This window comes from Lepidothrix coronata, unplaced genomic scaffold (assembly GCF_001604755.1).
Source record: "Lepidothrix coronata isolate B3197 unplaced genomic scaffold, Lepidothrix_coronata-1.0 Scaffold182, whole genome shotgun sequence".
Taxonomy (NCBI): Eukaryota; Metazoa; Chordata; class Aves; order Passeriformes; family Pipridae; genus Lepidothrix; species Lepidothrix coronata.
In genome coordinates, this window is record NW_016690362.1 from 1,386,392 (window position 1) to 1,413,097 (window position 26,706).

A 26,706-nucleotide genomic window follows, 5' to 3' on the forward strand; every position below is an offset into this window, starting at 1 on the left:
CACTGCACCTAGTAAAAATTTAATATAATAAAACAAATTGAAAACGGCAACATTATTTTAACCATTCACAATTAAAGTGGAAAAATTATAAGGCAGCCATTCATGGAATGATTTTGTGTACAAATGGTTTGGAAAAAAGACATTAAAATTACAGTTCCATACATGGAGTCAGGTAAACAGCAATGACCACGCAATGTTTTTCCCTGGAAAGCCAAGGCTGCTGAGAGATATAAGAACAGTAAGAAAAAAATATTTTTTAAAAGAAGTTTGATGTGAACAGGAATCTGAAATTCATCATAAAGAATCTGAAATTCATCATAAAGAATCTGAAATTCATCATAAACTTTCCCACCAATCTGCAATCACTTCTCCTTCTCCCTCCACCCCCAAAAGAATACAAGTACGTTTCCCTCCTCTTCTTCCCAAGTCCCAGCACAGAACAGGAAGGAACCAGCAGGAACATTTATTCCACAGCATCTCTCTTATTCTGCATTTAGCTGATGCCACACAGACGCATCTGCTGCTGTCAAAAGCTCCTTGAAGGCTCTGAACCAGTTCCTGAATAAACACAGTGGTTTTCCTGGGCCTCTTGGATAATATTAACCTTTTACACAATCCACCTGGAAATGGTTTTTTGAAGTCAACAGTGGGTTTCTGTGTTTAACACCCAGCTCTCTGACAAGCCACAAAAATCAGAAAGTCCTGTCTAGGTGTGACAGCTCTGCCATCCTCACTTAAATTAATGTCAGTACAGCTTCTGCATCTGTCATCGAGTGCTGGAAAAGAAGTATTTCCCTTCTTTATATAAGGAATAATAAAAGCATTAGAACAGTAGGGAAAGTACTTGAACACACCAGGATCAACAGAAATAGCTTTAGTCCAATTCCTATTGCCAATTAAGAAATCATTAACTGAAAAAATCAGGTGATGACAAGACTATGGATTTCCTGGAGGGATTTACAGAAGGAAAGGGGGACATTTAAACATTACCTGCTAGACCTGCTGCCATCTACCTCACAGAAGAAAAAACAGGCAGAGATGGCTATTACAGAGAGACTAAGAGGAATTTGTTTGTACCAAGGTCCCCTGAGGAGCAGAAAATGATACCAGATGGCCCTCACTACACTCAGTGCTTGGATTTACTGTGACAGATGGGGAAATAGGTAAAAAAAAGGTTATAATAAAATGGGCCATTTCTTTTAACTCATTAAAATACTCTGCTTCAAGAAAATAATCCTCTATCTGGTACTAACAATTTGGAAAGGTTTGATAATTCAAAATTTTACATTCTCCTTATCACATAACCAAAAGTTTCTTTAGTCACTGCAGTTTCAGTTACAGAATTTAAAATAATAATTCCACACAGAGATAACAGAGGCAGCCAAAACAAAATGCTGTTGCCATTTCTAAATAAGAAAAAAAATAAAAACCACAGAAGTCTTCTATCACTTAAGTGCCACAATGAAAAGCATGTTATCAAAATTTTTGTGCCAATTTTAAGTTGCCAATGTTTTCATTCAAAATCCCTCACCTGCTGCTATAACTTGGATTCTATACTTCATGAATCATTAAACTGAGTATTACTATTTCTGATGGTTGCTCCAGAAACTGGAAACATGATCTGAAGGACAGGAAAATAGAAGGATGACAAGATCTTTTAACAGTGGCACCTACGATTAATACGTCAGAGGTTATATTAGCAGTGAAATTACGTCCTGGTCAATACACACTGATCCTTAAAAGAAGGTACTATCCACATGCTCTAACACTGGAACAAAAGGCATAGAATAGGACCTTAGTTACATACCTCCCTAAACCATGGCTATTGTTATACACAAAATGAGGCTGAAGTGGAATGCAGTCGGGATGCCCCCTTAACTCCCAGGGCAAGGTGCACATGCAAGTGACAGATAAGAGCTTAAAGAATAAAAATTTACTGCTTTACTAAACATCAGCACCTAGTGCTGCACTAAGCTGTCTCCTGCTTCTGTTACTGCTCTTGCAAACCCTCCAGGTTTGGAAACACTTATATGGAAAAATTAAGCAAGGTAAAATAGTGAGATTATCAAGGAAGAAATTAACTAGTGAGAAATCAGGAAGGACACTGGGACCTCTGGTGTAAACATCCCTGTGTATCATTTGCACATGCTGGAAACCTGTTTCATTGAACTTTTTTAACCGGTAACTTACTAATTGCATATATATGTTGTAAAAAACCAAACAAAACCATATAAGAATGCACAGGAGAGGATCTCATCCACGTCATTAATTTTGCAGTGGCTTTTCAGAACACAGTATTGAAGGTCTAATGCAAAAAATGCTTGTTTAGGCCTAAAACACCAATTCTACCTGAAAATACTGTCTCATGGGGAAAAATGATTTTTAATAATTTTGCATGGATTTTATGTAGTGAAAGACACAAATAAACAAGCCGTCCTGGGAATCAATACCAGGTTCAATCCTAGGATACACCCGTATTGTTAGAAAGTCAACAGACAAAGCAACCAGCAGTCCAAGAGCCAGGCCAAACCCATTACTGAACTAACAGACAAACAGAACAATGACAAAAATGGGAAGAAGTTATGAGGCACAATGGGCTGTGTAGTATAAGTAATAAACAGCATCAAAACCAGACACTCATTCAAATGGAAACAAGAAGCACTTCAGTTAAGAAGATATTTCAAGCCTTGACAATTCATTTCAAACAAAAAAACAATCAAAAAGAAAAATATATTTGGCAATGTTATCTTTAAAAAGTGCAGACAAAGTACAGTTTAAAACAGGTATGGCATTAAAAAGTTTTCCCCTAAAGAAAGAATGTTATGCTGATTCTGTGCATGTCAAGAACTCCTGACTTTTCAATGCACTACAGTTATTAGAGTGTAATATATTCTGCATAAGAGAAATGGTGCCTGACAAGACAAAGCTGTGCCTGGGAAATAGAGGGCTCTTTCACCACTCCTCTGCAGTGAGAGACATCATGAATTGGCAATAAGTCCTTCAGTAGATTCACCAAAACTAATGCTTCTCAATAAGAGGTGAATGAAGAATTCCCAAAGGAAGAACAAAATGTCTAACAAGTCCACTGGGAACCCACCAGTTTGGTTTTCTGTTTGTTGGGGTTTTTTTGTTCAGAACTGCTTTAGAAACACTTTGTACTCTATCTGCAGCATAAATATTTAACTAAACATCTAGTTTTGTTATCCTTTATACCTTTTATTTAGTGAAAAACTCACACAGCCCTCCACTGATTTCAGCAGTTCAGACTTTTGAAAATGAGATAGTAAAGTTCTCTGGTCCCTTAACTGCTGTCTCCATCAGATTTCTACTCCCCAGAGCCCAGAACAGCTCTATTTCAAAGGGCACTATGGGTATTTCTCTCAATAGAAGCAGTAGTGTAATCATAGTACCCAAGATGTAATTCCTGCTAACATTTTTGGTGCTTAACACATGACTGACTTGGAAGCAGACCATCTCCCAAGAAACAGTGCCTTTTTAGAATTTATTAACCATTGCATAAACAATCAAAACACTGTTCTCCTTGCTTCTATCCTTTGTCTTAAATAGTGGAATACACTGCAAAATTCATTTGCACTTTCTTAACCGGCTGATTCTTAGTCTAATCCTACACTTTGTCTACATAATTTCTTTCCTATCAAGTGACTCTTCTGTGACAACAGCAGTGTTATCCAGAGTTCCAAGTGTAGCCCATTGCTGCAATACAATTAGTGACAAACAACACAAGGACCAGTTATGTTGCCAGGACAGCGTAGAACCGATAGAGCAGAGCCCCCTTCTTCATCAGTAAGACTTCAACCTTTCATAATGCAGCAATCCGTGGTTTTTGCCCTCAGCTGTGAAAGCTGAACTGCAGGATACTTTGGTGATTGCAATTTCGTGATGAGTTGCTATGTTCTTCCCTGCTTACCTTCCTTAAACTTCAAATTCCATCTTCCCTGAGAATAGGGCCAGAAGTAGCAATTAAAATAGCAAATGTCTTCAGAAGAGAAAGTTACATAGAATTTACGTCAAGCTGCCAAAGTACATTTTGCTACACTAAAAACTTTCCTAGTATTCCTCATTTTGGAATCAAGATTCCCTCTGAACTCCATACAGTGGATGGGATGGATGATGGGTAAGAGACAATGGTAAAGGGAGCAGCCAACATTTTACTGCTCATGTCAGATCGCGGAGGAGAAGAGTGAAATCTGAGCTTTTAGTGATGGTGTCCAACAGACAAAACTAGAGGAATAAGGCATCCTAATACTAGGGCTGCCACCTCCAGACGACTGAGTCCTTTTCCTCCAGTTGTTTCAGGTTTGTGGCTATGAGCAATTCCTCCTACTTCTGGAAGGACATGAACTGTGGCAACGTAAAGAAAAGTCCCAGCAGAAAACAGCATAGCAACTCCAGTGGCATTGACTTCTGAAAGAGCTTCTTTGCTGCTCTGAAACACAAAGAGCAAAAGTGAGGATAAGCGGAAGTTCTTCAATGGGTAACAAAAAAAAATTCTGTATATGTCCAGACACAACAGGATTTCTATGAACTCTCTTCTCTCGCAATGACAATGGTTTAGCATGTTCTTTTGTGTCTTGCACCTTATATGTGCCATTACAGGCACTCTAAAGTTGGGGGGGGCAGAAAGACACTCCTCATCCAAGTTGCTTCACTTTGGACTTCTTGCAAAAGAAAAAAAGTCACAGTCTGTGCAGAAGCATCTTGTTTGACCATCTCACAACATACAACACATGTTTTGAAAAAAAATAAAGTTGATATTGCAAAGCCAAAAATTTTAGGAAGAACATTCAAGATTGATTTTTTCTCCCCTTTTTCTAAACAAAGGGTTCAAATAACATATTAGCCTTTAAATATCTGGTGTTCAGAGCCAAGTCCCAAATCATCACTCATTCAATATTTCATTTGTATGTAGAAGGAAACCCCTAAAACTTTTCCAGAATTTCCATGCAAACTTCATGAAGAAATGTAACTTCTGGATCAAAACCGAGCACCTCTTCACATTCATACTAGGATTAAGATCACGCTACACATCAGTAAATGTAATGAAATGCAAACCCACTCATATCAGATTCACATGCTTCTTGAACACTTTTCAGCTCAGGTGTGATCTTAGTTCTCTGGTATATTCTTGGGTCATTTTTTCAAAGAGCAAAGATACATCTTCATCTGGAACTATAAAACTCCTGTTACAGCCCTGATGCCTTATCAATTCTCTGTTCTTGTTGAAGCGCAAAATGCAAACCCAACTCTTGATGAGCATGCTTCAAAAGAATGCTCAAACAGAATTCTTATTTCCGTTTACAAACCCAACCCTTTTTTCTGCTGCCTCTTGCACTCTAATTCCTCTCTGGCAAGTAAAGGGATTAGCCCAGATGATTTATTTAATCTTTCCTCTCATGCCTTGGGTTTTGTGAGATCATGTTATACTCTTTACAACACATCCCCACAGTGTGTCACCAGCATGACCCACAGCAATTTGGAAATACAGGACTGCCAAAAGATATGCTAGAAGAAGCAGAAACATTTAGTTAGGACAGAGATGATAAACCCATGTGCAGTGGCTCATTTCACAGGCCATTTGTTGTATAGACCCAAGACAAGACTATGCTTTAAGGAGTAAGAGAGGCAAAAAGGCTGTTCTAGCTGAGGATTCAACTTCTGACACAGACTTTGAACACAGAGGACCACTTCTGGGATGGTAGGGGAAACTAGCAAAGATTATTTTCTACCTGCACATTAAAAGAAGAATGCATGCAACAATGCTGAAAATTAAATAGTTAAGTAGGCATCTGATAAAGCCTGGTATATGAGTAAGTTGTTCTCAGTGGGGAGCAACAGAAAGTAGAAAAGACAGAAATCAGACTTTTAAAAAAAGCTACACAAAACTCTGTAAAGGCGTTATGTCACTGTGATGGAAAGCATGGGTTATTTGTTTTGTGCATTCATGTTGCTACCTTTTCACCAACTTTTTTTAAAATCTCCATTCTGCTGAATTTTTCAAGCAGTTTGGAATTTTGTTATATGAAAATCATGATATTCCTTTCCCCAAACTCCAGCACTAAGCTAGATTTTGGGCAGGACAAGATCACAGACCTACCTTGCTTAGCCCTAGGTATGTCACCATCGACATAACAGGTGCTGCCAATGCAAAGACCAGCAAGTGTTTTCTAATTCGATTCCGTTCTAGCCCCGCATGCATCAGGAAGGAGACCAGGCCAAAGGCAGCTGGTGCCTGCAAAAAAACAATACACGCTGGTAATACAATACGTTCTAAAACCCCCTGAAATATGAGAAAAAGTTGAAATACAACTTACTATGAAATGTACTGAATTGGAAGAAATTCAGGACGAGCACTAGTATGTTGCAGCTAACCCAAATAAACCGTCAGTTCTGCAGACCACCCCATCTTAATAACTGTACCTAATGGAAACTCACACTCTGGCTATCAGAAAACACATACCTGTGTAGTCATTATAAATATTAAAATATTCATTCTGACTTGAGTCATTGCTATAATCTCCAAATTTCCATTAACTTAGGTAATTTCTTTTCTTGTTACTACTTAGATAGAGAGTTTCTTTATCTACAGCAGAAAAATTCTAAAATTAACACGAGGAGGGAAAAAATTGCCCAAAGACAGGTAACTGTCAGCCTCCATGTTAACAAAGACTTAAGAGGTCTTTTGATTACTTCATCATTCAGTTTCATTCCTGTTCCCACCAGGTAGCAAACAAATAATCCCCTCTCTCTCCGCTGGCATCCAGTTTCTTATCCAAAAGGCATAGCTGTCCTACTACTCACGAAATTTACTATATCTTTGCTTGCATAAAGACAATAGCAAGCATGACATTTTTTATGTCCTACATTTTTTATGTAGGACGCTAAAATGCATTGAGCATTTTTATACATAATCTTTTTTTTTTTTAAACATAGAGGATGGAAACCATGAGTGAAAGAAAAAAGATGAGAAAGACAAAAGCATCAATCAGGATAAGAGTAGGAAAAAGACACCAGAGAAGAAATACATTTCCCTTCAAATACCAAATATTTCATAGGAGTAATTTTCCTCTTCTAAATTTGTACAATTTCAGAAGTCAGTTAATTTGAACATTAAGAATAACAAAAGTTTCAATTAGCAACAGCCATAAATTAAGCTTCACACAAGATGCGACACTGACATCACCACCTCTGAAGAGGGTTACATAAGCCACAGTTTCTTGTATGAACACTAAAGAAAAGACATACTAGATGTGGGTTCCCTAACATTTTGAACATGTAATTATACAAGCAAGTTATTCAATAATGTATGACTAACTACTGTAATTCATGCATGTGTTACCATAAGGCAAATAGGCATCTGCACATGCATATTTAGAGCCTTTACATATGCACAAGTATTAAGGAAAGATCTTCCCATCTTCAAGAGCTATTGTTTGCTTGTTACCAGCAGAAACATATTTAATTTTTTTCCTGCAGTCATCGCATATGACTGATGTTGAAACTACTACAATAACAGACATAACTAGAAGTTGTAATTTAGTACACTGATATTGAGTGGTTTCAAAAGACTAACCCTTTAAACACTAAAACCCTTCAAAATAAATATCCTTTCCATTTTCTTAAGAACATCACAGAACCAAAAGATTTGTAATCAGCATAAAACTGCTTTTCCTCCTTTAATGCCCTAGCATATATTTCTGTGCTTCACTTCTCTGGATACATCTCTTACAGCAGTAAGAATCCATAGGGCTTTTGTTTGTTAAAACAACCAAACACTACCACACTAGCTTCTGAAGAAGTGTGAAGCTGACATTTCTTCATGAGCTATTATTCTCTCCTTACTTTTGGGAGACTTTGGGAGGCTTGTCCCAACCACTGCAACCAAGGTAGGCAGTAGGCAGTCAGATTTCTCTTTCATTTGTACCCCATTCAGACTTAGCATCAATCATTTGTTTTTCCATCATACATCATACCAGTGCTTTTTGGTCCCTGAAACTGTACTATTAACCTGTTTATTTCAATGGCATTACATCAATGAGGAAACTTTAAATCTTTAGCAATTCCTCTGTGCTTTAGTAGTCTTTTGAAGGGCAAGTAAGATTTTTTTGGATGATGACTTACCTTATGCAACATAATTGCAACAAACACTATCAACTGGACACTAGTCTGAGAAGTAGAAGCTGCTGCACCCAATGCAACACCATCAGCTGAAAAAGGAGTGGAAATTCATGGATTATTCCTCCACATGAGCTTCCCCACCCCCTCAATGGCTGACAGTAAAAACCATGTTGATTTAAGAAGTTCTGTTATTCAAAATGCCATTAACAACAGCAACTCAACACTTGCCTTTGTTTGTTAAGCCACAAGATTTCAGAATATCAGACAACCCTCAACAGGAGCTGTCTCATATTTCCCAAGACCATGAAAACCATACTGAGAATCTACTCAGTATTGATACATCCTTTCAAATTAGAACCAGGTAACAAGTTTAGTTGTTTTAGTCTTCTGTAGTAGAACAAGCTTCCTGTCTAAATTAAAAAATAATCAGTTTTTTATTACCCTTTAAATGATTTTTCAAATATAACTATTGTAAATAATTTTTTATCATTTAACATAAATATATTGTCTAAATGAAACAGAAAACAGATACAATATTATTCCTTAATATATAGACACTTTGTTTAGCGAAGAAGTATCTTTTTGATCAACATCTGACTTCTCTAGATAGCAACCCTCAGCAGAAGATTAAAAAGCATCATATTTATACTACATATCAATCAAGAATAAAAATGATCTAATTATTTCTGCATGGGTTGACTGCAACACATGCACAGTCAGTCTTTGCAAGTTGGACTGTGTTTCAGTTAAATCTTTGTGCTCCACCTTACGTCTTTTTTCCTACAAGATACTATTTTTTAAATTAGTATTTTTAAAAAAAACACAGGTGAACCAACAAGCAAACCCAAAGGTGTTTCATACTACTTATCAAATGTGTTAGCATGTACTGAAATTCAGCAGCTAGAGGAGCCAGCAAAGGAACTGAAGTGGCAGAGAATGAGCATAACACAACCTTTCAAATGGGAAAAATAAAAGAGTGAAAATACCGTACCCAAATAAAACTGTGGAACATCTGAGAACTGGTATTTTCCCAATTAATTCTGGGAATATCCTTAGTTCTCTCTGCTCTACCTTTTTTTTTTTTAATAAAAAGCGACCTTCAAATGCAAACCCCAAGTGTGTCCATCACATCCAAAGATGACCCACAGAGCAATGGATGTCCTTGTCAAGCACTAACAATAGATCCCACGTTACCTGCAGCATGGACTACCAGTCCCAGTGTTGTGGTGATTTTGGAATTGCCTGATCTTGCAGCTTCTGGATCTGAAACAATCATGAGAAAAGTTAATATAAAGGGATCAAATACATAAATGATGCTGGAAGAATGAGAAATTAATTCCATAAGCTGCACTTGGCTGACAGCAATGGTATACTCACGTCAAACATGAGGAGATACTCACTAAGAACATTTCCTTTAAATTTGTTTGGGATTGACCAGTACTAAACACACTCAAAGAGAGTCACATTTTACATCATACCTCCATTCTGGCCTACAGAATTTTTCTAATTTAGACAAAGTAATATCTAGCCACTTGGGAGATAACAAAACTGCAAGACATTGCTTCAAGAGAAAAGTGTTTTTCTCCAGCAGCTTTAAAAAAACATTACAAAAACTCTACTTCATTTCCAGTGACAGAGGTACAGGCTAGATAAAATTTTACTTAATATCCTATTTTATAATGTGTATATCTAACACAGACACAATTAAATTTTCTTCTGGTATTTGCTATGATCAGAAACATAGAAAAGGGTTATAACCTGTACAAACCAAGGATTCTTCTGACAGTTGCTCACCTGCATCTTCCTGACATCCCTACTGCCCTTGTTTCCTTCTAAAAGCTTTGAAAATCAGCTAGCCATGGCTGTGGCTCCATTTACACTTCTTCAGGAGCACAAGGGTGACACAGCCCCTGCACTGGTCTTCCATCTGTCCCACGACACTAACCCCATACAAACATTTGCACAGCTACACTGTGAACTGCCGAGAATCCCACCAAAACATATCACCCCTCTTCTTTGTGTGTTTTACTTCTCCTTTAAGATCAATTCCTTAATTTTTGAGGGTCAAATTCCACCATTAGAGGCAATTATGTGGGAGAAAATGAGCAGCTAAAGGCAATAAAGTATCTTCTCAAATGACAGAACACCTTTGGTGTATTTCAAGTGACAGTCTGAGTATTAAGCCTCAGGCAGTAAACAAAGGCAACTGTAGTCTTGCAAGAAGTTGACAAACCTTTAGACAAAGCAGGAGATATTTTAAAGTAAGTGAAAGTGAAGCTCTAGACTAGTGTGGGAGGTCCAGCTGTGCAGTTACAGTAAAGGACCAGAGCTTACCTCTAATCCTTTCTGCATTCTTACTTAAGATAACCTGTTCTTTGCAAAGCTTACCTATATGTGTGACAATTATGTAGGAAAAAACAAATGAATATAAGACTAACCTGAAGTTTTTTGGAAAGCCAAAGAAATCCCCTATGGGTGATACTGTAAAACAGACAATAACTCAAGTGTCAAGTCACCCTTCACCCCCACACCATATGTGCTCATACTGTTATTTCATGTTAGAGAAGCAAGCTCTCAAACTATGCTGAATTTCAGGATACATTTCCAGCATAAACATTTTACATGGACCCTGATTTTTGTTTGTAAAGCACCTACTGAAACACTCTGGACAAATTAAATCTGGTAGCACTCAAAAAAAATAAATCACAACATGGTAATTAAAATGAATTAACAAATCTGATTCAATCTTACTAAATCTTTACTTACCATCTGTAGAGTGCACATGAGAGCTGCCTATCTGATCCACCAACAGCATGAAGACAAAGCCAAGGACAAGGGATACACCGATGTAGGCATGCAACCTGGAATGGTCATGGCCATGCTCAGGTACAACCGCGACTTTCGCTACCTTCTCAGACTCAATCACTCGCTGCATCTCGCTCGCCGGGTGATGCTTCCCTGTGACAGGCAAGCAAATAGATTAGGAGATGGGACTAAACATGACACGGCCACCTTTTTCCTCCTTTGCTGAAAGCCTTCCTTACACTTTCTTGGACAATACACAGAACATCCTGTGATGTTCTTAAGGTCTTTCTTAGATGATCTTTTTCGGGAAGCCTGGTTGGTCTCTCCTCATACATCTTCAGCATGGAAAAGCAAGTAAAGCATTAACACATGATAAGCCAGGCTACTTTGTTTAAATGCTGCTCTTTAAATACAAATTAATTGATAAAAATTGCTGTATAATTCCCTTTTAATTGAAGTTGCCAATTTTGTCAGTATTCAGTGATACTGTCAAGCAGTTACTTCATAATCTTCATTTAAGTGAGAAAATAAAAGCTTGTCCATGCCCTCCCCACAGCTGAAATCAAACCTGCTGAAATCAGACGAGCTCCAAATGAGTCTAAAATCTAGGAATGGAAAAGATGATGTCTCAACAGGTTTTTAATTAAGTTTCTGTGTAGAAAATGCTTTATTTGGTGCACAGTTCATAATTTTAAAACATTTTCAAATATTTCATAGATTAGCAACAGCAACAAATGTCTCCACCTGCAATGACTTTTAAAAAGCAGAGATATAATATTATAACTTTACCAACTTTTACAGACTGCCATTTACCCAGCATGTGTGATCTTTATCACTAGCAAATACCACACAAAATTCCCACCAATTTCAACATAAATTGCATCACTCGCTCTGAATTTACACAGGCTTAAAAGAGAAAGTTTTTCCAGCACGCACACTTAACATTTCTAGTAGTCTTTGGCCTAGAAGCTCACAAGACAGATGCACAAGATCCTCCAACCTTGCTTATGACCATAGCAAACATCTGCTTCTGCAATCCCATCTGACACAGTGGGAGATGTCCAGAAGTACATAGCTTCTTTAGTATTGGCCAGCAAAGATTGGTAAGAGTTGCCTTAATACATTTATGTGAAAGAGATTTAATACAGCTATTTTTTAGCAAAATTCTAGGTATTGTTTCCAGCTGATACAAGTGAATAATCATGGCAAAGCCTTCTTCTCCCAACTGCATGCAGAAATAACACTGTTAAAAAGGTACAACCAAAGATCAGGAATAGAAAATTTTGAATTAAGTTCTCAACTACCATATAGAGCACAGTAATATTTGACCTCTTGGATTCAGACACTGCTCACCTAAACCTTTTTTTGTATTTCCCCTTATGGTCCCTGGCAGAGACAAGACATCAGGCTAGAAAGCCCTTTGAGTGATACTGAAGAGGCATTTAATGCTCCTTGGCAATCTTGTTATTATACATAGTTGTACTTCCACAGCAGGTAAGGTGCTTTGCAAACAGTATTACTCAAGTGTTTCCACTGGGAGAAGAGATAGTAAATCTACTTCCCCAACTGATACCTCAAGCCAGATGTTTGAGTTGCATGCTGTTCTGCAAAGCCCTGAACTACCTACCATTCACGTACAAGTCGCCTCCACTATAGAACAGGGACAGTGCTCAATAATCACATTTGGCAGGCTAAATTAACATCTGTAAACCCTTTTAATGTGCTACTAAGACAATGTTTCTTCTATATTTGTCTGACAGACCTAATGATGGTATTGCAATCTCTAATGGTAATTGCTTTCAGAAAGTCTCCTGTCCTTTCCTTACACTTAGAACACAGTTATTCACAGAAGCAACTTTCCTGTATTTACATGCAAACTCAAGAAAAATTTATTCTTTGAGTAAGAAGTGAAAACAGACAACCCATGTGCAAAGCTCCAGTGCATCACAGTCCAATATAAGGATGCAGGTGATAAGGATGCACATTAATTTCTCTTCCCTCACAAAGCAACTGTTAGCACTATACCATGAATAGGACTCTCGTCATGTTCAAATCCTTGATCAGAAACTTCATTTTCTCTTAAGATCTGAACATGGGGAGAAATAACCCCAGGTACCTTTACATGCTGGGAGACAACAATCAGAAAAGCAGCTTTGCAGAAAAGAACCTCAAGATCTGTCAGAACCTGAGGGAACAGCCTGAAGTTGTGTCAGGGGAGGTTTAGGTTAGATATTAGAAGTTGTGTCAGGGGAGGTCTTTCAGTTGGCCACTACTCTTCAAACATTTTAGACACTAACACCAAAAATCTGACTTACTCTAGCAAATCATATTCTTGCTGGAGTATTCACATATCTTATTGGATGAGACACAAGTGTACATTCATCCCACTGTACAAAATGTTGTTGCAGTGCCTTTGCTACAAAGCACATCAGAATAGGCTTGGTAGCCCTTGCAAGATTTCAAACATATCTTCACTGAACAAGAAAAAATTACTTCAGACCACACAAGATTGTTGTCATCTATATTAAGAAGTTAAGTTTGCTTCAGATCATTTCAAGCTGTAAAACATAGTGTGTAACTCATGGCAATCTCTCTGACAGTGGTTATACAGTTTCATGAGTCAAAACAAAGGACTGATATCAGCAAAAGAATTTTATCTGCTGGCAGCACTCAAATCAAGGTTTCAATACACACATACAGAGGTTTATGATCAAAGAATAATCCACGTCGTGATTTATTGTTGGCTCTTAGCCTACAAGGTCAAAAATTAGAAGTTATTTATTCCGTGGCCTGCAGGTAAATACAGAAGTAACAGTAAATTACTTTTGTATCAATGAAAAACACTCAAATGCTTGATAGCAAGCAACCAGTCTCAGATTTAAGTTACATTTGAAAATGGGAAAACAAAGACCTTCTTCCTTTTGTTTTTCCAGTTCTATGAATACACCTCAATATTTCCCTCAGGTGCACCTTTCTAGGTTTAATTATGTAAATAGGTGAATTTAAAAAAACAAACAAAAAAAAACAAACAAAAGAAAGCTGTTAAGTTCTCACAAGCTTAACTTTGAATATCCTACTTTTCTAAGAAAAATACTAGAAATAATTTTTGTAGTTAAATCTGTAATACCCCTTTAATTTCGACCCTTTGAAATATAAAAAAAAAAAAAAATCTTTACTGATAGACTGTCTTTAGACAGTAGTGTCTTTAGACATGATACTGTGAGTTAGACATGGAGTCTGAAGCCACAGACAAATTCTTTTTTTTCTAGGTAAATACTTCTGATATTACTAATATAATACTTCTGGGAATATTTCTGCAGTAATGGTCTCTTTTTTCCACAAACTAAACAAAGTTACAGACCATGTAGCTCTAAACTGCAAGCTGTAGATGTCATACGTGAACAGTATGCCCCGTTTAGTGAAAAAAACTTAAAAAATGCAAACGTTCACAGCAATTATATTCACTACTAGCCATAACATTACAGGAGAAAATTAGTCTATTCAGAATTAAATTTGAATGGAGAGCAAACCCTTGAGCGAGGCCATCTGGGTTTGGTTCTTACCCTCCAAAATATCTTCATAAAGTGCATGTACTCCTTCTGGCACAATGACAGCCAAGGCAGTCCCACATAGCAGCCCAGCACCCAGAACAGTCACCAACTTCAACCTCTCCTGCAAGCAAGTAGAAAACAAGTATCATCTTTACGAATAAAAATGCTTTCTTTAATCTCCCTTATTAACAGAGGTTGGGACAGGGGGTTACTTGTTACATTAGTATTGACAATTTGCAATTAAACTTTAACAACAATACCTAAAAATGGTTTTACAGTATAGCAAAGAATAATAGTTTAACTCATATTTTGGGAAGAATTTCTACAAGATTAAAAAACAGACATAGTTTATCAGTACTTGTACTGTTACTTAGGGTTATCTTCCTAGTTATATTCTAATTTGGGGCAAAAAGCTTAGAGACTTATCACTCCTCCCAAACTCACTATATTATGTTTTATCAATAAAACTACCAATTCATTTCCTCGTGACAGGCTTAAGTCAAAGCCATGTACTAAAATCCAATTACATGAACATCTAATAGACTCTAAAATACAACAGTTTGCAGAGGCCACTTCTCAAAATTTCTGTAAGAGCTCATATCACATGGAGCAATCAGGGGAGTCTAGGTCCTCATAACAACCACGTAGCACATATTTTGTGGCAGAGCCATCATCATCATCTCCCATGCTCAATGCTACCAAAATACAGACTTTAACTACTGAGGACCTGGACGCAGAAGTCAGTGTCTGATTAACGGGAAACCACTTGCCACATACCCTTCTTGTGCCATCCATCCTCCTTCGTGCACCATAATGACACAAATTGTTCAGTCTCACCAAAACAGGCAACACTTGCACAGAAGAAGTAGGAGGCTCTAGGGAGGTGCATAGCTAACCTTCTGAAAGCAAGCCAAATGTGGCCGTAAGGAAACAATTGCAGCATTACTGGGGAAAATTCAAATAGTAATATGGAAGAGATGAAAACACCTGTAAAGTTTCTGCAAACATGCACCTTATAGTGCCATATATAATAACTATACTTGGTAAATTGTTATACAGTGGCAATCTACGTTAAAAGATAACCTTCAACATCCACTTTTCATAATCATTTTGCAAAAACATAGTATCTTACAAGGGAAAAAAAATTATTTTTACCTGCAACACTATAGCATCTTTTGCATACATACATAAAAAAAGGGAAAAAGTGTCAAAAGTAATACTGATTTATTACAACTGCAAATACAGAGTACTGCTTGCTTTCCCTTGGGCATCTGTGAATTTTGAATATCCATGGAAATAATACACACTAACAAGTTAGTGTTTCAAGATAAGACTCCATCTCCTTTTCAGTACAAAATATTTAGATGTGGCAAATACAGAAATTTAATAACAGCCTACACAGACAAGCAAAAGCAATATAGTTTTATCCAAGAAATCAAACAATTTCAGTGAAACACACTTGTGTGTCTCTTGGTAAAAAACAAGAGCAGCAGAGTAAACAGTGCTAAAAATCCATGGGAAAAATCTTAAATTCCTCAAATTAGCAAGCTGTTTCACTGCTCAGTATTTATTTTAAATCTACATGGCACTGAAACTTTTACTGGAACATATAAAAAAAACTCATACCTACTTTCACAGACAACACTGCTGGCCTCTGTTATATCACCAAAACATTCAAATTGCTACAACTCTTTTCTTTTAAACTTCTGCGTTTAGACTAAAACTTAAGAAATAGCCTCAAGAACTGGTACAGTGTTGTTTCTAGCCCTAAATTAGACCAACAGAGTCCTGTAAATTAGGATTAAGCTGAGAGGGTACATCTGCACACAGAAGTAAGGTGAAGCTCGGTACAATCTGCACCTTTTTACCACCAGTGTTTAGTCATACCTGGCTTTGCCAGTTTTATACTTTCAAGGATATCCTAATCTAATTACAATAATAGAAACCATCATGAAATCACAACACAAGTAATAGGTTCCATGGCAAAAAACTCATCTGAAGGAATGTAATAACACTAATGAATAATTTCACTGTTCTCCAGCATCTGGAGTATATTGTGTATAGCATTCACTTTTTGTTTTCAACTCAAATATTATAAATGGCCAGTGGGAAGAGGCAATTTAACTTGGGCTACCTGTACAACTTTTGCAAACTATAGAATGCATAGTCCAACCAGTCATTTCAGTTTGAAATTGTCTTTGTTGCAGAATCCTAAGCAATCACTTTTAACAAAACCATTCTGACTTCTAATTATACACTCCCAGGATTAGCTAGGATTTGTATATAATTTGCAGAGATATTCTTCTCCTCTTTTAAACCAGCATTGCATGCAAACCCTTAAGACACCCAATTTAAATCAAGAGTAAAACTTAGTCAAGAATTTCTGAGAATTTGAGATACTACAATAAACCTGATTGCACACATGTGCATTGATGGTAAAATACCACACACACAAAAGGCTAATAAGTACATGATTGCTGCTTATGGAGAATTTTGGATCCACAACAGATCTGTATTCCTGCACTGCTGAAAGCCTTGAGAGATTTAGGAGACCACTGATTCAATGATATAAATAAACCACATAAAGACAGATCAAGAACCCTATCTTCAAACAACACTGAATATAAAGTCAGAGAAAACAGATGACTATTGAACATATACACAACAAAATGCAAAATTAAATAAAAAAAGAGACATTATTAGCATGCAAGGCAGTGCTCTCAGCAAATTCACAAGAAAACCCTTCACAGGCTTCAGGGCAGAAGTGACTTTTGAAGAGTGAGATGCTGGAAGCAACAACACTGAAGACACATAAGGGGAGGTCCATCAAAGCATCAGAGCAAGCACTGGCAAAACAGAACTCTGCAAATATTTATGTGAAGACTTCAGAATACATTGTTAGGTTTCAGTTCATTTAGCTGACTTGTACTGTTCCTGAAATGAACAGCCTTTCCTTCCATGCTGCTCAGGGTCTACTGCTCCCAAAGCCTCCTAGAAATAATGGGACCAAAGGACAGGTGCAACCCACCCTCTGACTCGATGGAAGAAAAAGTAACATCTCTTCCAGCACCTTGCTTCACAAAAGCAGCACTGCTTCCAGGAGAAACAGGAAATCTCCCATAAGAGCACTCTTACTACCTTAGAACAACTAAATTCTCACACCATACCTCTATACAACAACAATCACTTAGAAAGAGGAAAAACCCCTCAGGCACCAGAGGATATTAGGAGACTTCCAGAGACTGTAACAATCGTCATCACCGCAATGACCAAATACACTTAATGATGAAATCCCATACTGTTTTGAAAACTCACCCAATCTATGAAAGTCTCACTCTCCCTCAACAGTACCTTATTTATCCAAGATATTTTTTTTCCAAAAGAATGCTTTGAGTTACCCGGGGCAGTAACTTGAACTTGTATTGTGATCATAAAGCTAAGTTTTAATTTTCAGCATTGCAAGCTGTGAACAAAATTGTCAGTCAAAGTTTTCTGATAACATTCTTGGAATCGTTTTTGAAAGCCTTAATTTGAGTAGCCCATAGGCACATAAGAAGAGATAATCTCTGACTTCAGCAGTTTCTTACACAAGCTTCTAATTCTAAGAATAGCCAAGTCCAGCTCCTATTCATGTCCTTCCATGCTGAGACTGTGCTGCACCTATAGCAGAGATGCTCAACTCGAATTTGGCATGTTTAAATGGCTTTTATACACACTCTGAAACCAGCATATTTTTACACAGCAACTTTGAATGAAAATTAAAATCGCACTCAGAACTTCCTTAAAAACCTTTTAAGGTTACAGCATTGCCCCTAACAAAGTTGCCGGACTTCCAAAAGGACAGCGTTAACTCCTACTGGGAGATCTCCCCATCTGGTTTCTCCCTTAGCAACCAACGAGCAGTTCGGCGGAGCTGTCTTACCTCGGAGAAATTAACTGCCAAGGGGATAATTCCTGCCACATAGCAGGCAACCAGCATGGCCAGGGACAGCAGGCAGATGGAGGGGAAGTCATCCATTTCGCCGCTTTCTGTGCGGTCCCTTGAAGTGAAATTCAACAGCAACTTTTCCACCTCGCCCGGCCGCACGCCTTAGCCCGTGCAGACACCGAGCTCCCAGGAGAGGCTCTCAGCCATGTCTCTGTCGCCCGGCGGCTCCGGCCGGCTGTGCCCCCAGCCGGGGGTCCGCGGGGAGACCCGCCAAGGCCGGGGGGCGGGGGGGGGCTCTGCCCTCGGCGGGCAGGCCCGGCCCTCACCTGAGCCAGAGGAACCCTCCCCCGCACCGCGCCGCTCCCAGGGGAGGCGGGACGGGACAGCGAGCACCCCAGCGGCTTCTCACAGCGGGGACGAGGGGACGCTGCGGGACCGACGCTCTTGCCCCGCACCCGCTGCCCGAGTGGCACGTCCGAACTTCCCCTTCCGGGCCGGGCCGGGCCGCGCCTCGCCCAGCCCCGCGCGCTTCCCGGCCCCAAGATGGCGGGCGAGGCCGCGGGCTGGCGGGAAGAACCCTGACCCTCACCAAAGATGGCCGCGCGCCCCGCCCCGCCCCCGCCGCTCCGGGGAGGCCTCCCCCGCCGGCCCTGTGGGCGCGTGCGCGCGCGCGCGAGCGGCGCTCTGGCGCGGGCGGCTCTATGGTGGCGGCCGTTGGCGCGACGGCGCTTCCGGCGGGCGCGGGGGCCTGTGGGGGATCGCCGCGCGCCACTTCTGCCTGGCAGTGCTGAGGGAGCGGAGCCGCCATGGTGAGAGCGGGACGGGACCCGCCGGGCGGGACGGGACCCGCCGGGCGGGACGGGACCCACCGCGCCCGCATGAGCTGTACTCCTATCCCTTCCACTCCCTTCCCTTCCCATGGGTGGCCGCGGCCGGGAAGGCTGCGGCCGGCGGTGCGGGCCCGGGCGGGCGGCAGCACGTTTTGGCGGGGCAGGGCCGGACGAGGCGGGGGCACAAAGGCGGCAGAGGCACTCGTGGAGGGGCGGACTGGGGGCTCCCGCCTTCCCCCCGGCAGCTCAGGCCCCTTTCTCAGGGCGCTGCTGGAAGCGCGTCTCTTTCCCTCGAGTCTCGCTCGTCGAGCGAGTCTGCCTTAAATGGCTGATTGGCGCTTTCCATGCTGCTGTCCCTGCTCCTTCCCTCCGGTCGGAGAAGGGAAAGGCGGGAGCGTGCGTTGGTGGGCTGTCGGAATGGCACGCTAAAGTTCGAAGGCCTCCCTCATCGCGGTTTGTTGCCTTCACCTAATGAATTAGGATACGTTGCAGCAAGTTGTTGCCTCATGGCGGGAAGAAGCTGCTTCTGGGTCTGCAGCGAAGCTCCATATCTGCCTGGCACTTGATCGAAGCAGTTGGCTTCGGCCAGGATGAGCAGCTACAAGCTCTCTCTGTGTTGTCCAGAGTGAAGAGTGACCCTTAGACCACTTTTTCTGCCTAGCAGAGGGAACTAAAAGGCATTTAGGTGTCTGCAATGTGCTACTGCTAGTTGCATCACTGCACATCTTACCCTTGCAATCCGTGTTTATCTTCCTTTTTTATTGTTTTGGAGCCTTTTTTTTTTTTGCTTTATTGTCTAATAGACTACAATTGGTGGAAGCCTCTTTGCACACATGCTGCCTAGCTTTTAAGTCCTTCTGGTTTGGCTGTCGGCCCTGTCTTAACCAATTTTACAGGGTTCTGCCTTGAGTAACAAGAGCAATTTGTAAAGTTCTCTCTAGAAGTTCAGAATTGGTATAATATAAACATATGGTGTCTCATTACGTGTCCTTCTTAACAGCCAGTCCACCTATGCTTTTAAAGAAAATGCAGGGAAGGGTCCATATTGGGCTTTTTCAGATAACCTGGTGCTAATGCAAAAAGGTTTATGGATCTTCCCTTGTTTTGGTTTTGTGTCACCTAGGCAAGTGGGGCAGGTAATAATAGTCAGAGGAAACTTCCAGCAGGCTTCTGAACTTGTCATTTTTTGTGCCTACGTGGTAGGGCCGGACCAGCAATTTTATCAAATCAAACAATTTCTTTTTTTTTTCCCCTTAAGGTAACATGAAGATCCCCCAAAAAATGTTTGAAAAGCATTAATTCTACAATACAGATGGTCCCAATGGCATTAATTTTAATATTTTCCAGGCCACTATCTGATATGGATGTTGTATAGTGTCTGAAGTGATAAACAGCTTAAAGTCAGAAGCCCAAATAATTTCTGCTGTGAAGTTCTTTAAATGTCTGGCTCACTGATTTTTTAATTTTTTTCAGTCTAAAGATTTGGATAATTTCAGAATATATGATTAATTTAATGCTCCTCAGTGACCAGCTAATTAAAATGATAGTGCTGGAAAAATTGCTTGGACTCCCTGGCAAGACAAGCCTGTTCAAGTGCAGTGCACTAGGGACAGCCAAATACCGGCCCCCTTGGGGAATTCCTGTCAAATCCAGCGTCCTCTGGCATACATGAGAGTGGACTTAAATGATCTGGTCTCCTTTGTGTGATTCTTGTTGTTACAGTGTGTAGCTCTCAATTCCCCTCTTCTGCCGCTTCTGACTGGGAGAAGCCTTGCTGCTTCTTTTACTCCATGTAACTTTTTCCTGGACTTCTTGGACTCTGCAACTGCTGTGTTATTTGAGGCAGAATTTAAAGAACTGAAAACTGTTTATTCCAAGCATGAGAACACTGTCAGTCATGGGACAAGAATTTGTCCCGTTTTCTTCTTATATATTTCTTGTAAATCCTAATATTTGTCGTTTCTATTTTCTGTCATGGCATGTGATAAACACTGAAATGGTGTCTTCACTGATGCCCAAAGTATGGTTCAGGATTTTTCTGTCAGCAGCTGATTAATTTAAGCCAAATAATATGTTTTACTCTGCAGTTGCCTCTTAGTTGTGTGCTCACCTCTTATATTAGCACTGAAAATGTTGGAGCCAATTAGCAGCACTGGAAATGGCCATTTTTGTAGCATGCTTGCGAACTTTCTGTGCTATGTACCTTTTTAATTAGATCACAGATTGTGTACACTTGAAAAATTCTTGCTCACTCTTTGCTCAGATTACTTGCAGTAGCAAAGTGAAAAACGTTATGGAAATAATGGAAGCCACAGAGTGTACAATCATCTAAGTCTTCCCTGCAGAAGAACAAGCTTATGGACTCCAACATTTACAACAGTTTTCTGTGCCATAATTACTGTTTCAGTAAACTCATTGAAGTGTGAAAACCCAGTACATCTGTTTTGCAGGAAGTAATCTTGGATACTAAGTGCAGATTTGTTATATAATTTGTGTTCCCTTGAAATTAAATGAATAACTCAAAATAGCTATTGCTGTTAAAATCTTAAAGGTGAGAGTGACAATGTGATTAAGTTGGATCCCCTCCTTGCACTTTAATTGGGGCATTTGAAATCTTACTAACAGCTTGCATTTGGAATAAAATAAGTAAATGCACTAATGCCGTAGCTTTTATACGGTGACCTTACTGCTTTGCTTTTGTGTCTAGATAGAAACTACTATTTCTGTGGTATCTTTTTTCAACACAGTAGCTGCTTTACTGGTGATATTACACATTTTAAAATTCTATAAGGATTGATAGGACTGATTGGAAACAAAAGTTAACACAGCTTATATGAATAGTAAATGCTATTTGGAAAATGTGTCCTTGATTGCTAGTTCACTATTTTAATATTATGCTGCTTTTTGGTGCTTCCTTCAGATAAATTACTTGAATCAAACACAAATCATTCAAATTGTGCAAGTAACCTGTTTTCTTGATGTTTGTTTTGTTTTCCAGTCTCACACAATTCTACTTGTCCAGCCTACCAAGAGGCCAGAAGGCAGAACATACGCTGACTATGAATCGGTGAATGAGTGCATGGAAGGTGGGTGAAGACATGGGGTTTTAAACACCAGTTTTTAACTACCATTTTTGACATACTGTCAAAATTACTCAGTAAGAAAATAAATTGCTCTTCATGTTTTTCAAAGGTAGTTCACAGAAAAAAATTTGAAAAAGTGTCTCATGCTTTTAGTTTGCTAATGTTCTAGCAAATGAACAACTAGTTGTTATTTGTTCCTAAAACTTTCTTTTAATCTTAAATATTTGTTTTTGATTTAACTAGATGAAGTCACATTCAGTTTGGGAGAGTATGCAATATTCTTGGCGGGGCCATGCAGCGGACTTGCTTCAGTTCATTTTATTGCAGGATCAGCACCTAATTCTCACTAATCTTTGTGGCAGCACTGTAAAGGAAAGATTACTACTGGATATAATATATTAAATAAAACATTTTGTGCAGTTGATACATAACTTACAGCCTCTTGGTGTATGTGCCAGAGTAAAGATCCTGTGAGACTTTGAGTCACCTAATGAGCTTGGAAAGAAGATTGACATACTAGAGCTGTAGTTCACTTAACATTAATGTTCCAGGAAGTTTTGCAAGGCAAACAAAAGCATAATAAAGACTATGTAAAGCCTCTATGCTCACTTTAATATTACATTCTTCTCAAATGTATCTGAACTATTTGTGGGCTAGCTTAAATAAATAAAACTGATTTAAATTAATTAAGCTATTTAGGTTTGTGCTGTCAGTCTTACCTCAGTAGTCCTGTTTGACTCTGTGATGAATAATGATCATTCTTATGAGTTCTTCTATTTCTCAGGTGTTTTGTACAGTAGAAATATATGTTGTAATTGCCGTCTTAAAATTATTAGGAGTTCTAGGTGTCCATTGGAGCTTACTGCATGGAAAGGTATATATTTGATAGAGCTAAAACTTTCTCCTCTACATGACGCAAATTCTTTTTTCCATGCATCTTACCTGATTTTATAGTATTATGTTTCAGTGCAAATAGCTAGAACAAAAGAATTTCAACTCTGCAAAATCTTGACTGTCTCTCTGTTTTTATGGTATTCATCTCTAAACTTTCCTTATATTTATGGATCAATAGCTGAAGAAGTTTCAGCAAATACAGTTTTTAACATTGCATTGTTAAACTTGTCCCTCTGTAGGAGTCTGTAAAATGTATGAAGAGCATCTGAAGAGAATGAATCCCAACAGTCCATCCATTACATATGATATCAGCCAATTGTTTGACTTCATTGATGACTTGGCAGACCTCAGCTGTCTTGTGTAAGTTCAGTTGTATAAATCCATTTCACTGACTCAGGGAAGTCACAAGTCTTCCCTCTAAACTCTTACACATTTTATTTGAGTGTTTTTTGCAATAACTGTAGTGCAACAGTATTGTAGCTGCCATAACATGTTGCCTGCTCCAATTATCTGCATTGAAATCTCTAAGGAAGGCTTAGAAAATGACAATTCCAGTTGGATTTTAGTCACATTGAAGCTTACAGCATTTCAGATACTGAAATCCAACAGTTTAATACAGCTGCTTATTTTATTACTGCTAGAATCTGTTTAAATTGGGGCTGTATGTGCCTTTGTGCCGTTGGTCCGATTCCTAAGGAGGCAGAATAGTTACAGAACTTTTTCCAGCTGAGAGCAGTACTAGTGGTACGGTAGAAGTCTACAGAAGTGCATTACAGCCAGCTGTTTATTTTGAGCACGATACAGCAAGATGGAAGTTTCTGTAAATGCTAATGAAGTGACCGAGGAACAGATGAATCCTCTAGAAAGCCTAGCTAATTGTTTACATGCTCTCGTGAAAACATTATCTCCAGTCCTCATTTGTGTGTCGGAGTTGTGGGCAAGCAAAGATGGTCTTGAGTACTTTCCATTCTGACTGCACTGTGAAATCAAATGTTAAATTTCACTGTCCAGAACAAAACTTAGTGTTAGGTTGAGTACTTTCCATACCATAAATTTCAAGGTAATGGTTTGGTATGACAGTGGTATCAACTTTGCAGAAATTCCATAGGAATAAGGATACAAATCTCATATTCAAGTAACAAAAGACACAGTATTAGGCTTTTGAATCTCAAAATTCCAGAACATTTTTAAGCCCATGAGTTTCTGGTATAGACATTCCTGCAGCTGTACTGCTGTGGCTGAAATTCTGGTGCAAGTACTTGTCTAGCTGCACAGTGAACAGACTTTGCCAGTTAATTCCAGTTTAAAATAATAATTTATTTAAAAAAACTGAGCATCGGATTGTTTTCCTTTGTATTCTGATGTACAGTACAAAATTTCTTACTGATAATGACTTGTTGCAAATTCCGTTTGCTAAAGTTTTGAGTAGAATAAGTAAAATGGGCTTACAGGTTCTGCAGAGTTGGTTTGACCCTAGACATTCTGCCACCTTTGATTTTCAAGTGTCATATTGCTGGGCTGATGCAGGTTTTGAAAACCTCAGTTTATCTAACAGACTAAAGCTCGCCAGTTGCTTTAGGAGGTAGCAACTGTTTTCTAGTACAGTCTTGTGCCTTTGTTAATTAGGCTCCTAAACTCAGTGTTGTGCCAAATTCTACTTCAGCTTTTAGTTTTCCACCAGATGGCATACTTAGCACGAGGTGTATCAGACATGTCCTGTGTTCATGGAGATTCCTGAAGGACTTGCTGTCTGATCTTGCGGTGTAGCACTGTGAGTGGATTTGGGGGTGGGGGATAGAAAATAATAACTTTTCCTGAAACTAACATTTCTTACACTGCACAAGAACTACTGCTCTATCAACATAAACTCTTTCTTTGGCCTTGAACAAGTCATGCTGAGGTTTTAAAAGGCTTTCTTAGAAACAGTGTGCTTAGGGTGTTTTCCTTAGGTAAGAACTGTAAATTGTTCTGGATTGAATTAATTTCAGATTTTTATTCAGGTTCTTACCAATGACCATCTCACCTTTCTTACCTGGTCAGAAGTATGTGTACCAAGATTTAAAGACTGATCAGGATTTTAGTAGTTCTTGAAGCATTCACTGAAAGTACCATCTTCACGAACAAAATATTCAACTTTAATGAATGAGGGAGAAAGAAAGGCATGAATACACAGATGCAATTTCAGGCAATTTGCTTTCATTTTTCAGTCTCATTCTGCTTCGATTCAGCAGTGTCCTGGGTAACTGAATTCTCTGGCCCCTGCTAGTCTTGCTAGGAAACTGCTTTTATCAACTATCCCTGAGCAGCAAAGAAGACACGTGGGTTTTTGTTTTCAGTTTGCTTTTTATGAATTGACTTTGTTAGATGCAAGCCTGTCCTCACTGACAACTGGCAGGAATCCTTTGTCATCCATCTCTGAGTCTACCTTTGCTCCTGGAAAAATTTGGGTTTATAAATTTTCAGGAAATTCCAGACAAAAGTTGAACACTTGAAAACTTAATAAAGAAGTGTAGAAGAAGCGTTTGGCTCCTTAAGACAAATTCGATCGTTCCCTGGTGGAACTATTCTTCATTCTGAGCTCTAGAATACTAAGATTCTCCATTAGTTGTCTCCCATACGTAATTGTATTCATGAATTAAAATGTGAACACACTGTGATCCAGTCACTCGATAATCCTTGGAACATATAGTTTTATTTCAGGGTCAGACTGATCTGCTGCGTAACTTTTTTAGGGAACAGGATAAATCCATTTGATAAGTGGCAATTCCCATCTACTTCTGATATTACTTATGATCTGTACACAACTTTCTGCTTCATACACTTGAGGACACTTAATTGTTTGTGAAGTTCTTCTGGTAAATGTACTGCAGGGCAGATTAACATTCATTATTTTTTTTTTCTTTCTAGTTACCGTGCTGACACTCAGACATACCAACCGTACAATAAAGACTGGATAAAGGAGAAGATCTACGTCCTCCTTCGCAGGCAGGCCCAGCAAGCAAGCAAATAATGGGGGCACCACCATCACATGGGTTTGGGGGAGGGCTTGGACAACAGGTGTGTACAGAGTGTAGTAGTGAACGTTTTGTATTATAGTCATCCTGTTGCCATCTTGATAAACTCTTTAGTCAGGACTGAATGTATTGTTAGAGATACAAGGATTTTGTTGGATTTGTCTTTTTTTTTCAGTGTAAATGGAGAAGAAAGTACAACATCTTCTGCGGAGATTTGATTTGGGTTTTTTTCCTCCAGTTAGCTAATGGTCCTACTTTATTTGAACCCTTGGGGCTGTTCACATTGTACTTCACCACATTTGCTGTATGTGCCCTTCTGTGGGCTTTCCAACATTCAGTTACATCCTTGAGATGGTCCTAATGGGAAATAAAACTACCCTTTGGTTAAATTTGAGTGCTGAATTTTATGAATTTTGCCAAAAAACACAAATCTTTTTTTCCCTGTTATCTGAGGAATAGGGCTTG

At 39.1% G+C, this 26,706-nt stretch overlaps 2 protein-coding genes across 2 annotated transcripts; one reads left to right on the top strand and one right to left on the bottom strand.

The window, feature by feature from the left end:
• Nucleotides 1-18,678, bottom strand: SLC39A9 (solute carrier family 39 member 9). Its single transcript, XM_017830651.1, has 7 exons — nucleotides 18,415-18,678; nucleotides 14,505-14,613; nucleotides 10,903-11,094; nucleotides 9,331-9,399; nucleotides 8,140-8,225; nucleotides 6,116-6,250; nucleotides 1-4,447 (listed from the first exon to the last, which is right to left on the bottom strand). The coding sequence occupies exons 1-7, from the start codon at nucleotides 18,508-18,510 to the stop codon at nucleotides 4,217-4,219; spliced, it is 918 nt and encodes a 305-aa protein (XP_017686140.1). The 5' UTR covers nucleotides 18,511-18,678; the 3' UTR covers nucleotides 1-4,216.
• A 428-nt stretch (nucleotides 18,679-19,106) lies between these two features.
• On the top strand, nucleotides 19,107-26,630 carry ERH (enhancer of rudimentary homolog (Drosophila)). Its single transcript, XM_017830701.1, has 4 exons — nucleotides 19,107-19,229; nucleotides 22,249-22,336; nucleotides 23,467-23,587; nucleotides 26,135-26,630. The coding sequence occupies exons 1-4, from the start codon at nucleotides 19,227-19,229 to the stop codon at nucleotides 26,235-26,237; spliced, it is 315 nt and encodes a 104-aa protein (XP_017686190.1). The 5' UTR covers nucleotides 19,107-19,226; the 3' UTR covers nucleotides 26,238-26,630.
• Nucleotides 26,631-26,706: the final 76 nt, after the last annotated feature.